This window comes from Microcebus murinus, chromosome X, assembly GCF_040939455.1.
Source record: "Microcebus murinus isolate Inina chromosome X, M.murinus_Inina_mat1.0, whole genome shotgun sequence".
Classification (NCBI taxonomy): domain Eukaryota; kingdom Metazoa; phylum Chordata; class Mammalia; order Primates; family Cheirogaleidae; genus Microcebus; species Microcebus murinus.
In genome coordinates this window covers 112398423-112414409 of record NC_134136.1, presented here as the reverse complement: position 1 = coordinate 112414409, position 15987 = coordinate 112398423, and the positions used below count along the sequence as shown (strand labels likewise).

The window sequence follows — 15987 nt, the reverse complement described above, 5'->3', positions numbered from 1 at the left end:
TGTGAGCAGAAAAATGAAATAATTTGCAGGCTTGAGCTGATCGAGCCTGAACTAGGGAGTGAGGAGACTTTAAAATCTGGGTCAGGACTGTGGAAGGAGAAAGAAGGAATGAATCAGAAGTCTTAGAAAAAGCCCATACAAAATTAGACTGAAAAGTACTCTATGGGCAAAGGGCAAGCAAGAGCCTACAATAACTTTTAATTCATGATCACACATTTTCCCAAGAACATTCATATCTCTTTTGGAAATGCACAGAATCAATGACAGAGAGAGAACAGAAGAATGATTAAAAAAAAACCCCAAAACAAAAACAAAACAAAAACCAAAAAAACAGAGAGAGAAGGAATTTTCTGCCCATGCTAGAGAACTGCTTACGGTTGACAAGCCGCTTGCCAGACTGTAGGTGTTTGCAGAAAACCGGGAGGACACTAAGGGATCAACACCTTTTTCAGCCTCTTCCAAGGAGTCCTAAGAAAGTGGGGAAAAATCAATGGTTTGGTTTATTTTTTTCCTAGAAAGTCTTTTCAACTGAAAAACCACTTTCTTTCATAACTATCTGAGAATCAGAGAAAAATATCAATAAATTACTCCATTCCTAGGTTTTTCTCTTTTCCCCCAGTCAATCTTTTTATTTCAAAATATTAAGGGGGTACAAATGTTTTAGGTTATGTGGATTGTTTTTTGTAATGCTTGAGTCCTGGCTATAGGTGTGCCTGTCACCCCAATCATGTTCATAGTACCCATTAGGTTGGGTTTTTCCCCTCCCTTCCTCCCTACTCTTTCCTGGTGCTTTCCACTGAATTTTATTTCCCTCTGTGCACACGTGTGCTCATCGGTTAGTTCCAATTTAATAGTGAGGTACATGTGTTGTTTGTTTTTCCATTCTTGAGATACTTCACTTAGGAGAATGGTCTCCAGTTCCATCCAGATTGTTGCAAAAGGTATTAATTCATCTTCCCCTCCATTCAATCTTAATTACACCTTCAGAGGAGTGAGCAGGGTTTGGGAGTGGGTGGAGAGTGAGGTCTCTTTTCTAACAGTGCTTGCTATATGGAAAGAACATGAAATTTGGAATCATACAGACCTAGGTTCAATTCCTACCTCCCTAATCTCTAAGGTGATTTCATGTTGGGCAATGTACTTATTTTAAATTATTTTTTAAAATTTTTTCGTTTGTAAACACACACACATATATACTGCCAAGATGGCAAAATATATCTCAAAAATCTCTCCAATAGCATAAACTAGACTCTAGACTCTCATCCAAAATTTCAGATTCTATTTTTCTTCTCCTACTTCTTTTTCTCCTTTGTGATCAAATGTCTTTTTATTTGCAGTTATTTAAATGATATATTTTTATGGTAAAAGATTTCAAACAATATGGATAAATATAAATTAAAAACTTAGATCTTCAATTAATATACTAATGATCAAATTTCAATATTTTTAGCGGTATATATATTGTATATACACACACACACACACACAAATACATTTATATACATAAATGAGTTATATCATGCATACTGTTTTTTTCATTATGGACAATTTTTTTGCTTCTCCTCTCCCCTTCCTTTCACCCCAGGTGAAACTAATATTTACCATCTGCTGCACATATTAATTCCATGTTTTTCTCCTTGTTTATGTGAAAAATCATATAAAAACATCCACACACGAATCCGAGTAGACATTCACGAGAATATCTTTTAACTATTGTTTTACAAATCAGGATTATATATAGTTCTGAGCTTTTGCTTTTAATAGCAAAAAAACCCCAAATAACCTGATCAAAAATGGACAAAGGATCTGAATAGATATTTCTCAGAAGAAGACATATAAATGGCCAATAAGCATATGCAAAATGCTTAACATCACTAATCATAAGGGAAATGCAAATTAAAATCATAATGAGATATCACTCACATCTGTTAGAATGGCTATTATCAAAAAACAAAAGATAATAAGTTAGTGTTTAATTGGTTTATTTTCAGTTGGGGAAGTTGAAAAAAGTTCTGGGGATGGATGATGGTGATGGTTATACAACAATATGAATATAATTTATGCCACAGAACTGTATACTTAAAAATAGGTAAAAGGGTAAATTTTGTGTTACATATATTTTACCACAATAAAAACGTTTGTACAATATTTAGGATAATAATGTCCATGAAAGTTTCATAGAACTTGCCAGTAAAGTCTCAATTTTTCTTTGTGAAAAGATCATAAACTACTATTTCAATTTTATTAATTATGTCAAAAAATTTCAGATTTTAAAAAATTTCTTCTTGAATCAGATTTGTCTAATTATAGTTTTCTAGAAATTTGTTCATTTCATCTCAGTTTTCAAAGTTTTTGGCATATAATTGTTGGTATTAGCTTTTAAATCTATTTTATCTGTGTTTATGTTCCATTTTTTATTCATAATATTATTTATTTTTGCCCTCTCTTTTTCCTTCTTCAATCTTCTCAAAGATTATTCATTTTGTTAGTTTTTCTTTGAAACACGTTTGTTTTGTTCTCTATTGTATCTTTGTTTTGTAGTTGATTTCTGTTCTTTTTTTTTTTTTTTTTTTTTTTGAGACAGAGTCCCACTTTGTTGTCCAGGCTAGAGTGAGTGCCGTGGCGTCAGCCTAGCTCACAGCAACCTCAAACTCCTGGGCTCCAGTGATCCTTCTGCCTCAGCCTCCCGAGTAGCTGGGACTACAGGCATGTGCCACTATGCCCGGCTAATTTTTTATATATATATATATATCAGTTGGCCAATTAATTTCTTTCTGTTTATAGTAGAGACGGGGTCTCGCTCTTGCTCAGGCTGGTTTTGAACTCCTGACCTTGAGCAATCCGCCCGCCTCGGCCTCCCAAGAGCTAGGATTACAGGCGTGAGCCACAGCGCCCGGCCTGATTTCTGTTCTTAATTGTATCTTTTAACTTCAAGTTTAGTATGTTATTCTCAGAACTAAAAATTTAAATTCATAATGAATAGTTTTCAGCCCTTTTTTTGTCGTATATAAATATTTAAAGCTATAAAATTTCCCTAGAAGTAAGACTTTTTGCTGCATCCTATAAGGTTTTTGTATTATTTTTATTTTCATGTTGTTCTTGGTTTTTTATACATTCATTCATTATGATTTATGCTTTAAACCAATAATTATTTAACAGTGTGTTTTACTTTGCGAATTTGTGAGTATTTTTAACTTATATTTTTGTTATTAATGTCTAACATAATGTGTTGAGGTCAGAGAACATATCGAGTATGATTTTTAATAGTATTTAAAGTCTGGATTATTGTATATAACCTCTCATTTTCATTTCTTTGATCTTAGATTTATATTTATTAAGATAACAACTTACCAACTTATATAATCATCTTTACTTTTTATATCCCTTGTAACACTTCCTGGATTTCTTTCTCCTCTTAAGTATTTCACTCAAAAATGTTTTCAAAATGGGTCTTTGTGCAGCAAGGTTTGGAAACCTTGCATTCTCTTTAAATGGGTGTAAAATTCTATTATGTGCCCCAAATTTTTCTCTTTCAATACTTTAAAAATATTACTCCTTTTCACCTTATATGAAGAATTGCTATGAAAAACTCTGTTAATTTGATCCTTGTTTATTTGTATGTAATAGAATTTGTCTCTAGAAATTTAAAAAATTTTGTCTTGTATGTAATATTCTTAGAATTCACTATTATGTGCTTAGGTGTGAGTTGTTATTTATGTCTCATTTTTGATGCTTTCAAACTGAGATATACCTTTCTTTAATTCTAAGAAATATATTCCTATTATTTTTTCAAATAATCCCTTTTCTATGTTTTTATGTTTTGCTCTTTCTGGGTATGTATTATCCAAAGTTAGCACATAAACTACTAAGATTTATTTCTTTTTAGAAAAAGGATACTATGAAAAATTTCAAACATTTACAAAAATAGAAGGAATAGTATAATGAACTCTTGTAACTTATCATCCAGCTTTAAAAATTATCAATAATTTGCCAAACTTTTTCAAGCTATTTTCTTTGTTATTTACTTTTTGCCACAAGTTTATTGAGGTATAATTAATATAGCACAAAATTTACCCATTGTATGTATACAATTCAGTGATTTTAGAAAATTTATACTTTTGAAAACATCAATATAATTTAGTTTTATCACATATATACCAATCCATTAAGTTCCCCCATGCCTGTTTGCAGTCAATGCCAACTTCTCCACTCCCTAGCAACCATTAATCTGCTTAATTTCTCTATCAACTTTTCTTTTTTTTTGACATTTCATATAAATGTAATCAAGCTTCTTTCATTTAGCATAATGCTTTTGAGGTTCAGTACTTCATTTTTTGTATTGCTGAATAATAAATGGAATAATTTATCTATTCACCAATCGATGGACACCATTATTTCCACTTTTTGGTTATTATGAGTAATGCTGCTATGAACATTTGTGTGTAAGTCTTTGTGTGGACATATGTTTTCATTTCTCTTGGGTAGATACCTGGGATTGGAGTTGCTGCATCATATAATAAGTTTATGTTGAACTTTTAAAGGATTTGCCAAAATTTTTTCCAGAGTAGCAATGTGTGAGGGTTCCTTCCAATTTCTCCACATCCTCAATACTTATTAGTATGTCTGTTTTTTTGACTACAGCCATTCTAGTGAGTGTGAGGGTATCTCATTGTGATTTTAAGTTTCATTTCTCTAATGATTAATGATACTGGGCATATTTTCATGTGGTTATTAGTCATTTGTAAATCTTCTTTGATGAAATGTCTATTTAAATCTTTTACCCATTATCTACTATGATTATTTGTCTTTTTAATATTTATGAAAGGGTTTTTTATATATTCTAGATATAAGTCCTTTATTAAATATATGATTTGTAAATACCTTTCCATTCTGTGGCTTGACTTTTCATTTCTATTATGGTGCCTTCTAAAGTGTGAACATTTTTAATTTTGATGAAATTCAATTTATCAGTTTTTTTCTTGAGCACATCATTCATCATGCTTTGTTTGGGTGCCATATCTAAGAACTCTTTGCCTAAACCAAAGTCACAGAGATTTTTTCCCTAGGTTTTCTTGTAGAATTTTAAAGGGTTTAGTTCTTAAGTTTGGTTATCTAGTCCATTTTTGAGTTAATTTGTTAGTTTTTGTGCATGATGTGTAGTAAGAGCCAAAGTTCTTTTGTGTGTGTATGTGTGTGTCATTGGGATATCCAATTGCCCCAGTATGATTTGTTGTAAAGACCCTTTTCCTATTGAAGTTCTAAAAGTCAATTGGCCAAAAATGTAAGGGTTTATTTCTGAACTCTTAATTCTATTCCATTGATCACCTATGTGTATGCCAGTACAGTGTTTTACTGAATACTGGAACTGTATAGTATGTTTTGAAATCTAGTAGCATATGTCTTCCAAATTTGCTCTTCAAAATTGATTTTGTTATTCTGGGTGTCATGCATTTTCATATAAGTTTTAGAATCATAATGTCCATTTCTACAAAACATCCTTGGATTTTGATGAAGATTGTGTTGTCTATAGATTTATTTGGAGAGAATTTCCATCTTATAAATATTGAGTCTTCTAATCCATTAACATAGAGTATCTCTCCATTTATTTAGGTTTCCTTTAATATTTTATAAATTTTAAAGCACATGTCTTATACTGTTAAAACAAATTTATTCCTTAGTTTTAAAATTATTTTTCATGATTTTGTGAATGAAATTATAGTCTTAATTTCATTTTCCAACTTTTCATTGCTGGTATATAAAAATACAATTGATTTTTATATATTGATCTTATCTCCTGCAACCTTGCTGAACTTGTTTATTCATTCTAGTCATATTTTTGCAGCTGCTTTAGGATTTTCTACATACAGAATCATGTCATCTGCAAATAAAGAAGATATGACTTCTTCCTTTCCAATGAGATGCCTTCCTTTCCTTTTTCCTGTTTTTTTCTTTTATCCTTTTCCTCTTTTCTTTCTTTTCTTCCACCCTTCCCTACTTCACTGGCTAGAAACTCCCATACAACGTTGAATAGAAGTGGTGAAACTAGAACTCCTTGATTTGCTCCTACACTTAGAGGAAAAGCATTTGCTATTAAATCTGATGCCACCAGGTAGGAATTTGTAGATGTCCTTTATTAGACTGAGGAAATTTCCTTTATTCCTAGTTTGTTGAGAGTTTGTTATGAATGGATGTTGGATTTTGTCAAATATTATTTTTCTGCGTTTACTGAGATGGCGTGGTTATTATCTTTTATTCTATTGATATGTTAATTACATTAATTTGTTTTTGAATGCTAAATCAACCTTATATCACTAGAATAAATCCCACTTGGTTATATTATACAGCCTTTTTTTTACTGGAGTTCATTTATAGATATTTTATTAAGGATTTTTTCCATCTATATTTATGATGAATATTGGTCTATATATTTTTTTCTTGTGATGTCTTTGTCTAGCTTTGGTATTAGTGTAATACTGACCTCATAAAATGAGTTGGGAAGTATTTCCTCCTCAGTTTTCTGAACAAATTTGTGAACTACTGGTATTACTTCTTTTTCAACTATTTGATAGAATTCATTAGAGAAGCCATCTGTACCTGGGCTTTTCTTTGAGGGAAGATTTTAAATAACTAATTCAATATCTTTACTTACAGATCTATTTGAATTTTCTAATTTTTTTAGCCAGTTTTGGTAATTTGTGTCTTCCTAGGAATTTGTCCATTTCATCTGAGTTGTGTTGACATATAGTTGTTCATAGTATTACATTATAATCATTTAGATTTCTGTTATATTGGTAGTGGTGTCCCCTCTTTCATTCCTGATTTTGGTAATTTGTGTCCTCACACTTTTTTATTGGCTAATCTAGCTCAGTGGTTTTTCATCTGGGAGTGATTTTGTCCTCCAGGGAATATTTGAAAATATCTGGAGACATTTTTGTTTTTCACAACTAGGGGAGTGCTATTGGCACCTAGTGGGTAAAGACAAGGGATGCTTTCAAACATCCTACAGTACACAGGACAGCCCCCCACAACAAAGAATTATACAGCCAAAATGTAAATAGTGCCAAGGCTGAAAAATCCTGGCTACCTAAAGGTTTGTCAATTTTGTTGAGCATCTCAAAGAACCAATATTTACCTTCACAGGAACTCTGACTTCTGATTATTTTCATCCCTGAAGGTTGTTGTTGTTGTTTTTCTGTTTGTTTGGATTTTGGCTTCTTTAGTAACTTGCTTAGACTAATCTGCAGAATCTGTTTCCTGCCCTATATGTGGCTGCTAATGTCTCTGTTCATTTTATATATATATATATATATATATATATATTAATTTCTTTTCTTTTCTTTCTTTTTTTTTAAAATATGTTCCAGAGAGAGTAGAACAGGTCAGGATCCAGGAGTGGAGAAAGACCTTTTTTTTTCCTTTTTTATATTTAATTTTTTTTCTCTTTTTTGGTAAATACATTCCAAATAGAGTAGAATGGACTTTTTATTTTTCTTTTTAAGCCATATTTCTTATGAATTACTCTTGTGTGTGCATAGTTTAGTGGCAAGTTAGTGATTATGAATAGATTGTGCTTAAACACTTCAAGCCAGTCTTTTTCAATGAATCTGTGTGTTGTTATTAGAATGCATTCAAAATCAGGCAGTTTTCAAGTCTTCTCAGCTGTTAGTTCCCACTGAGAATTAGCATATGTTATTTGTGGATGTGCTCAGGCTCATGGTGAGCCAGAGATGACTAAATAGTTTGGGACTACTAGTTTTTTTCTTTACCCCCAACCCATTAATAAATACTTAGAGAGCTTATCAAGGCCGTATATGACTATCATTGATTGGATTTCCTATTAAATTTCTGGCCAACTCTCAGGTCTATTGCTTGCCCCAAACAGGTTTATAAACCCAGATTACTTGAGCTGCTGGTCTTCCCAAATTGTCTTATTAATTGTAGTAGATTTTAGTACTAAATCACCTAGAGTTTTCTTGATATACAAGCATATTATTAGTAAAATGTGTAATTTCATGTCATTTAATATTTATAAAGATCATTGCATTTTCCTACTGCATTTGCAGAACCTTTAAAACAATGTTGACTGGTAATGGTAATAATGGGAATTCCTGTTTTGTTCTTGATTTTAATGGCAATGGCTTTATCACATCAATATTTAAAATGACATATGCTGTGGCTTTTTTGATATTTAGTAATTTTAAAGTTATATTGAAATGATTTCTATTCATATTAAATATTTTAATTAGGTATGGCTAATTTTGACAAAAGTTTTCAGCATCTATTGACAGTTTTCATTTCTTCTTTAATAGATATATAATATAATGAAATATGTTAATAGGTATTCATATATAGATTAATTCTTTCAGTCATACCTAGAATAAAATTTACTTATTCTTATTGCAATTTTTACTCACTGATAGATTTTACTCAATATTATATTCAAGTTTTGTATATATATTCATAAATTAGTGACTTGTAATTTCACTTTATAAACTAATTTTAAAATCAGGTCTGAGTATTAAGATTATACTATGTCCACACCATAAATTTAAAGATGGTTTTCTATGATCAGGAATAGTTTAATAACATTGGAATTGGCAGTTCTTTAAAGGCTGAGTGAAAGCAAACTTTGAAATCACTTGATTCCATTGTCTACCTCACTATTTTAGGGTAGAAATTAGGAATTTTAATTTCCAAGTTTTTTTATACTATAGAAAGTACTATTTCATTTTAGAACTCTAAGTTTCATGGTTTGCCTTGGAAAAATGTTAATAACATTTAATATTTGTGCTATATATTTCTTCCAAGGAATTCAAATTTTATTATACCAATTATGGAAATCAGAACGTCAGAATATTATGATGGGAAAGAATCTTAACAATATCTAATTTAACTTCTCATTTTATAAATGAACTCACTGAGACATTAATTTCACATAATTTAGTTTCAGTTAAGAAGGCAGTTTATTGGAGGTACCTTGAGATATAAGAATGTTCACATAAAATACATAGTCAGATAAGTCTAGTAATAAATGTTTGGCTTAGGAAATGTTGGAATCCCTTGTTTCTCTGGTTTATATTAAGTGATAAGCCATTAGCCAAAAATTGAAATCTCCAGCAAGGTGTTTTCTTAGAGATAATCTTCACTCACTAACCTGATTACCTGTAACCTTTTCTAAATCATTCTTTTTTTAGTATAATGGAAATGGAAAAGCTAATAAGTAGTTGTACTGTATTTTTTATTTGTAATATTTTTCATTGCTATAATATATTGTTATTTTTTCATTTTTAAAAAAATTTCAAAAAATTAAGAGGGTACAAATGTTTTTGTATCATGGATACCTTTTATAATGCTTAAGTTGGGGCTTTTAGTATGTCCATCAGCAGAATAGTGTTCATTGAACGGGATAGGTAGTTTTTACCCCTTACTTCACACTCCGACCCCCTTTTTTGGTTTCCAATAGCCTTTACATCTCTTTGTGCCCATGTGTACCCATAATTTAGCTCTCAGTTATTAAGGAGTACACGTGATGTTTGTTTTTGCATCCCTGAGATACTTAACTTACAGTAATGGTCTTTAGTTGCATTCAAGTTGCTGCAAAAGACATTATTGGATTCATTTTTATAGCTGACTAGTACTCTACAGTGTGTGTGTTTGTGTGTACCTCACATTTTCTTTATCCACTCAAGAACTAATGGGCACTTCTAATTCCACATTGCTGCAATTATGAATTATGCTACAATAAACATTCGAGTGCAAGTGTCTTTTGATAAAATGGCTTTTTTTCCTTTGAGTATATACTCAGCAGTAGGATTGCTGGATTGAATGGTAACTCTATATTAATTTCTTTAAGAAATCTTCTTACTGTTTTCTAAAGAGGTTGTACTAATTTGCAGTCCCACTAACAGTATATAAACATTCATTTCTCTGTGCATCTATACCAGTATCCATTGTTTTTGACTTTTTCTTTTTTTTTTTGAGACAGAGTCTCACTCTGCTGCCCCAGCTAGAGTGCCGTGGAGTCAGCCTAGCTCACAGCAACCTCAAACTCCTGGGCTCAAGCAATCCTTCTGCCTCAGCCTCCTGAGTAGCTGGGACTACAGGCATGTGCCACCATGCATGGCTAATTTTTTCTATATAATTTTAGTTGGCCAATTAATTTCTTTCTATTTTAGTAGAGACGGGTCTCGCTCTTGCTCAGGCCGGTTTCGAACTCCTGACCTTGAGCAATCCTCCCGCTTCGGCCTCCCAAAGTGCTAGGATTACAGGTGTGAGCCACCGCTCCGGGCCTGTTTTTGACTTTTTAATAATGGTAATACTGACAGGGGTAAGGTGGTATCTAATTGTGGATTTAATTTGCTTTTTCCTAATGATTAGTGATGTAAAGCATTTTTCCATACATGTTTTGGCCATTTATCTATCTTCTTTTGAAAAACTTCTGTTCATGTCTTTTGCCCACTTTTTAATGGATTTTTTTTTTTTTTTTGGGCTGGCTTCTTTGACTTTATAGATTCTGGATATTAACCATTTATTGGATGTTAAGTTTGTGAATATTTTTCTCCCATTCTGTAGGTTGCCTGTTAACTCTGTTGATTATTTTCTTTTATGTGCAGAAAGTTTTTAATTTTATTAAGCCCCATTTGTTTATTTTTGTTGTTGCTATATTTGCCTTTGGGGTCTTAGTCATAAACTCTTTGCTTAAGCTGATATCTAGAAGAGTTTTTCCTTTGTTTTCTTCTAAAATTTTCATGGTTTCATGTTTTACATTTAGGTCTTTTATCCAAATTGAATTAATTTTTGTGTATGGCAATAGATCAGAGCCCAGTTTCAATCTTCTGCACATGGCTATCCCGTTTTCCTAACATCATTTATTCAATAGGGCTTCCTTTCCCCAGTGCATGTTGTCTGCTTTGTCAAAGATCAGTTGGCTGTAGATAGATGGTTTTATTTCTTCTGGATTCTCTATTTTCCATTGGTCTATGTCTCTACTTTTATATCACTAATGTGTTGTTTTAGTTCCTATAGCTTTGTGGTATAATTTGAAGTCAGGTAATATGATACCTCCAGATTTGTTCTTTTTGCTTAAGATTGCTTTGGCTACTGGGGCTGTTTTTGGTTCCAAATGAGGTGTAGAATTATTTTTTTTCTAGATCTGTGAAATATAACTTTGATATTTTGATGAGGATTACATTGAATCTGTGACTCACTTTGGGCTGTATGGACATTTTAATGATGTTGATTCTACCAAACCATGAGCATAAGATGCTTTCCTTTTTTTTTTCTCCCCTATGGCATCTGTGGCTGCTTTCAACAGTATTTTGTAATTCTCCTTTTAGAGATCTTTCACCTCTTTGGTTAAGTATATTCCTAGGTTTCTTATTTTCTTTGCAGCCATTGTAAATGATATTAAGTAGTTGGTTTGCCTCTTGGCTTGACTGTTATTAGTATATAGAAAGGCTACAGATTTGTATACATTCATTTTGTGACGTAAGACTTTGCTGAATTTATTTATCAAATTCTAATAGTCTTTTGGTGGAGTCCTTAGGATTTTCTAGATATAAAATCATATCGGCAGCCCGGAGACCAGCGGCAAGGGTAGGTGGATAAGTCACCTTTCCCCTCCCCTGCATCTCAGACTGCTGGTGGGCTCCCCAGCGGGTGGAGAGACCTGCGGACACCAGCCCAGAGACGGCCGCTGCCAGCTAGCGGTGAGCCTGTAGTGGACGCGGCACCAGGCTCCCACTCCTTCCTGGCACCTCCGTGTGCACAGACCCGAGCCGCACAGCGGGCACCATAATGCCTCCTCCTCCCCTCCACCGACCCTACCCGAGGCTGCCCAGAGAGACAATACAGCCACCAGCTGGAGGCACCTCCAGGGAACGGGACCTTCCCTTTTGGGAACCTACAGCTGACTAAGGGGAACTCAGTCTGTGAGCTCCCTACCTGCCAGCTCTCCCAGGTGCTGCTGGCACAGTATTCCCAGGAGAATGGTGCCGACTCAGAGGCTGAGAGACACAGACCCAGCTTGGGGTCCCTGTGGGTGAATTGGGACCGGAACTCCTCTCCCTGGTGGGGATACACTTTGAACTCTGGGACCCAGAGGTCGGACCTGCAGACCAGATCCCGTGCACTGAGGTCTAGCATTGCCCAGGGCACAGGAGGGATATACGTGAACAGCCTGCTGAGGTGTGTGTGCCTTCAGGGGCAGATCAGCATCCTAGAGGGCAACCCTCCTCCCAAAAGGAGGCTGTACGCCCAGCCCAGGTGGCCTTCATGCGCAGGGAACCTCCCCACCGGCATCACAGTCCGGGGAGGCCTGGTGGCGTGTGGTCTGGGCTGCTGGCAGAGGCCCAGGAGTAGCTGCAGAGTTGGGGAGGGTGGAAAGAAGCGAGGCCCACTCCAGACTGCGGGTCTCAGACAGCCCCACCCCCACACACAGACTTTCTGGCTGAGCGGGACCATTCCAGCCCCACCCTGATAGCTTTTCCTGGAAGCAGAGAACAGAACTTTGACCCCTGCTAACGACATTGGTGGTGCCTGAAGGCAGGCTTTCACAACCAGCTCCGGCCAGAACAAGAGCTGATAACAGGACACAAAATCAACGGCATAGCCTCTTCTTTCCAGCAAGTGCCACCTACTGACAGGGATGGCATCCTGCACAACCTTTTCACGGCACCCACTGACTCATTATACAGGGAGTGGTCGAATCTCACACACAGACACCACCTAACGGCTCAGAAACTAAACAAGGCATGTGAATACCCAAACAAAAACCTAAAGGAAAGAAACAACAACTGATCAACATGGGAAGAAATCAGCGAAGGAACTCAGGGAATATGAAGAACCAAACGGAAAACACACCCCCAAAGTGGATCACCAGCCCCCTAGAAACGGATACCAACCTAAATCAGGAGACCAAAATGACAGAAGAGGAATTTTGTATGTGGATCATAAGAACATTCACCGAGCTGCAACAACAACTCATTGACCAACACAAAGAAACCACAAAAAGCCTCCAGGACTTAGAACAAAAGTTCATTAAAGAAATAGACACAATGAAGGAAAGTTTAACCGAACTCCTGGAAATGAAGAATCAATTCAAGGAACTACAAAATACAGTGGAAAGTCTCAAGAACAGGGTAGATAAAACAGAAGAAAGAATCTCAGAGATTGAAGATAACATCCTCCAACTAAATAAAACCGTCACAGAGATAGAGCAGAGAAACAAGAGAAAAGAGCAAAGCCTACAAGAGCTGTGGGATTATGTGAAGAAACCTAATGTGAGGGTCATAGGGTTACCAGAAGGGGATGAAGATAATATTCAAGGGTTGGACAAGCTATTTGAAGATATAATAAAGGAAAATTTCCCAGGCCTTGCTCAAAATCTTGATATACAAGTTCAAGAAGCTCAGAGGACCTCTGGGAGATTCAATGCAAACAAGAAGACGTCACGAATAACCAAAATATCAACTAAAGAGGCCTTTCTAAGAGCTGTAAGACAAAAGAAGCAAGTGACATACAAGGGAAAGCCAATTTGAATAACACCAGACTTCTCTAATGAGACTTTAAAAGCAAGGAGATACTGGGGCCCCATTCTCACTCTTCTGAAACAAAACAATGCCCAGCCTAGAATCTTATACCCTGAAAAACTAAGCTTCATATATGAAGGAGAAATTAAGTCATTCTCAGACAAGCAAAATCTCAGAGAATTCACCAACACAAGACCAGCCCTACAAGAAGTACTCAAAACAGTGTTATGCACGGAGCACCATAATAAAAACTCATGAATATAAAAACAACCAAAACCCAAAGATTAAAGGCCAGATAATACAATGGCTCAAGAGAGAAATCAAAGCAACAACATCCAACCCAACAGAATGAACAGTAATCTACCTTACCTATCAGTTCTCTCAGTAAATGTGAATGGCTTAAATTCTCCACTCAAGAGACATAGGCTGGCTGAATGGATAAGAAAATACAGGCCAAGTATATGCTGTCTTCAGGAAACACATCTAACCTGCAAGGATGCATATAGACTAAAAGTAAAAGGGTGGAGATCAGTATTCCAGTCAAGTGGAAGCCAAAAGAAGGCTGGCGTGGCAGTTCTAATTTCAGACGATTTAGTTTTTAAACCAACAAAAGTAGTGAAAGACAAAGAGGGTCATTATATAATAGTGAAGGGCACACTTCAACAAGAAGAGATAACAATTTTAAATATATATGCACCCAACTTAGGTGCACCCAGTTTCATAAAGCAAACCTTACTGGATCTAAGCAAATGTATTAATAGCAACTCCATAATCACCGGAGTTTTCAACACCCCACTGACGGCACAAGACAGATCCTCCAAACAGAAAATTAATAAATAAATAATGGATTTAAACAAAACCCTGGAACAATTGGGTCTGACTGACATCTACAGGACATTCTACCCAAAATCCACTGAATATATGTTCTTCTCATCAGCTCACGGGACATTCTCTAAGATTGACCATATCCTAGGACACAAAGTAAATCTCAAGAAATTTAAAAAAATAGAAATAATATCATGTACCTTCTCAGATCACAGTGGAATAAAAGTAGAAATCAACCGTAACAAAAACTCATATTTCTACACAAAAACGTGGAAATTAAACAACCTCCTACTAAATGATTACTTCATAAATGAAGAAATCAAGATGGAAATAAAAAAGTTCTACGAAGAAAACGAAAACGGCGAGACAAGTTATCAACTCCTCTGGGACACATCTAAAGCAGTTCTGAGAGGAAAGTTCATCTCCATAAATGCCTATAACCAAAAGACAAGAAGATCACAAATAGACAATCTAATGAAACGACTCAAAGAGCTGGAAAAAGAGGAACAGACCAACCCCAAACCCAGCAGAAGAAGTGAAATCAACAAGAGCAAATCAGAACTAGACGAAATTGAAAACAGGGAACCTATTCAGGAGATTAATAAAACAAAAAGTTGGTTCTTTGAAAAAATAAACAAAATTGACACACCATTGGCTAAGCTAACGAAAAGCAGAAAAGAGAAACCTCTAATAAGCTCCATCAGGAACAAAAAAGAAGATATCACAACTGATCCCAAAGAGATACAATACATAATTTATGAATACTACAAAAATCTTTATGCACACAAACTGCAAAAATGTGGAGGAAATGGACAAATTTCTAGAAACACACAGCCTCCCTGGGCTCAACCAGGAAGAAATAGATTCCCTGAACAAACCAATCTCAACAGCTGAAATAGAAACAGCAATTAAAAATCTCCCTAAAAAGAAAAGTCCTGGTCCAGATGGCTTCACACTCGAATATTACCACATTTACAAAGAAGAACTAGTACCTATCTTGCAAAAAGTATTCCACAACATCGAGAAGAACAGAAACCTCCCCGACACCTTTTATGAAGCGAATATTACTCTGATACCAAAACCAGGAAAGGATGCAACAAAAAAAGAAAACTACAGAACAATATCCCTTATGAATATAGATGCAAAAATTTTCAACAAAATCTTAGCTAACCGAATCCAGACGCTTATCAAAAAAATAATACACCATGACCAAGTGGGCTTCATCCCAGGGATGCAGGGATGGTTCAACATATGTAAATCTATAAATGCAATTCACCACATAAACAGAAGCAAAAACAAAGACCACATGATTCTTTCAATAGATGCAGAAAAAGCTTTTGACAAAATTCAACACCCTTTCATGATACGAACACTTAAGAAAATAGGCATAGAAGGGACATACCTAAAAATGATACAAGCCATATATGACAGGTCCATAGCCAACATCATACTGAATGGGGAAAAATTGAAATCATTCTCACTTAGAACTGGAACCAGACAAGGCTGCCCACTATCTCCACTTCTGTTCAATATAGTGCTGGAAGTCTTGGCTACAGCAATCAGACAGGAAAATGGAATCAAAGGTATCCAAATAGGGGCAGAAGAGATCAAACTTTCACTGTTTGCTGATGAT

The 15987-nt window shown here is 34.9% G+C and overlaps 1 protein-coding gene across 1 annotated transcript in view; it reads right to left on the bottom strand.

Annotated features, from left to right (window-relative positions):
- Nucleotides 1-15987, bottom strand: part of SYTL5 (synaptotagmin like 5) — a 105476-nt gene that overhangs the window by 25466 nt on the left and 64023 nt on the right. The window contains exon 9 of the mRNA XM_012736667.2: nt 376-468. Within this exon, the coding sequence (XP_012592121.1) occupies nt 376-468 (93 nt within the window). The remainder of the gene's footprint in view (nt 1-375; nt 469-15987) is intronic.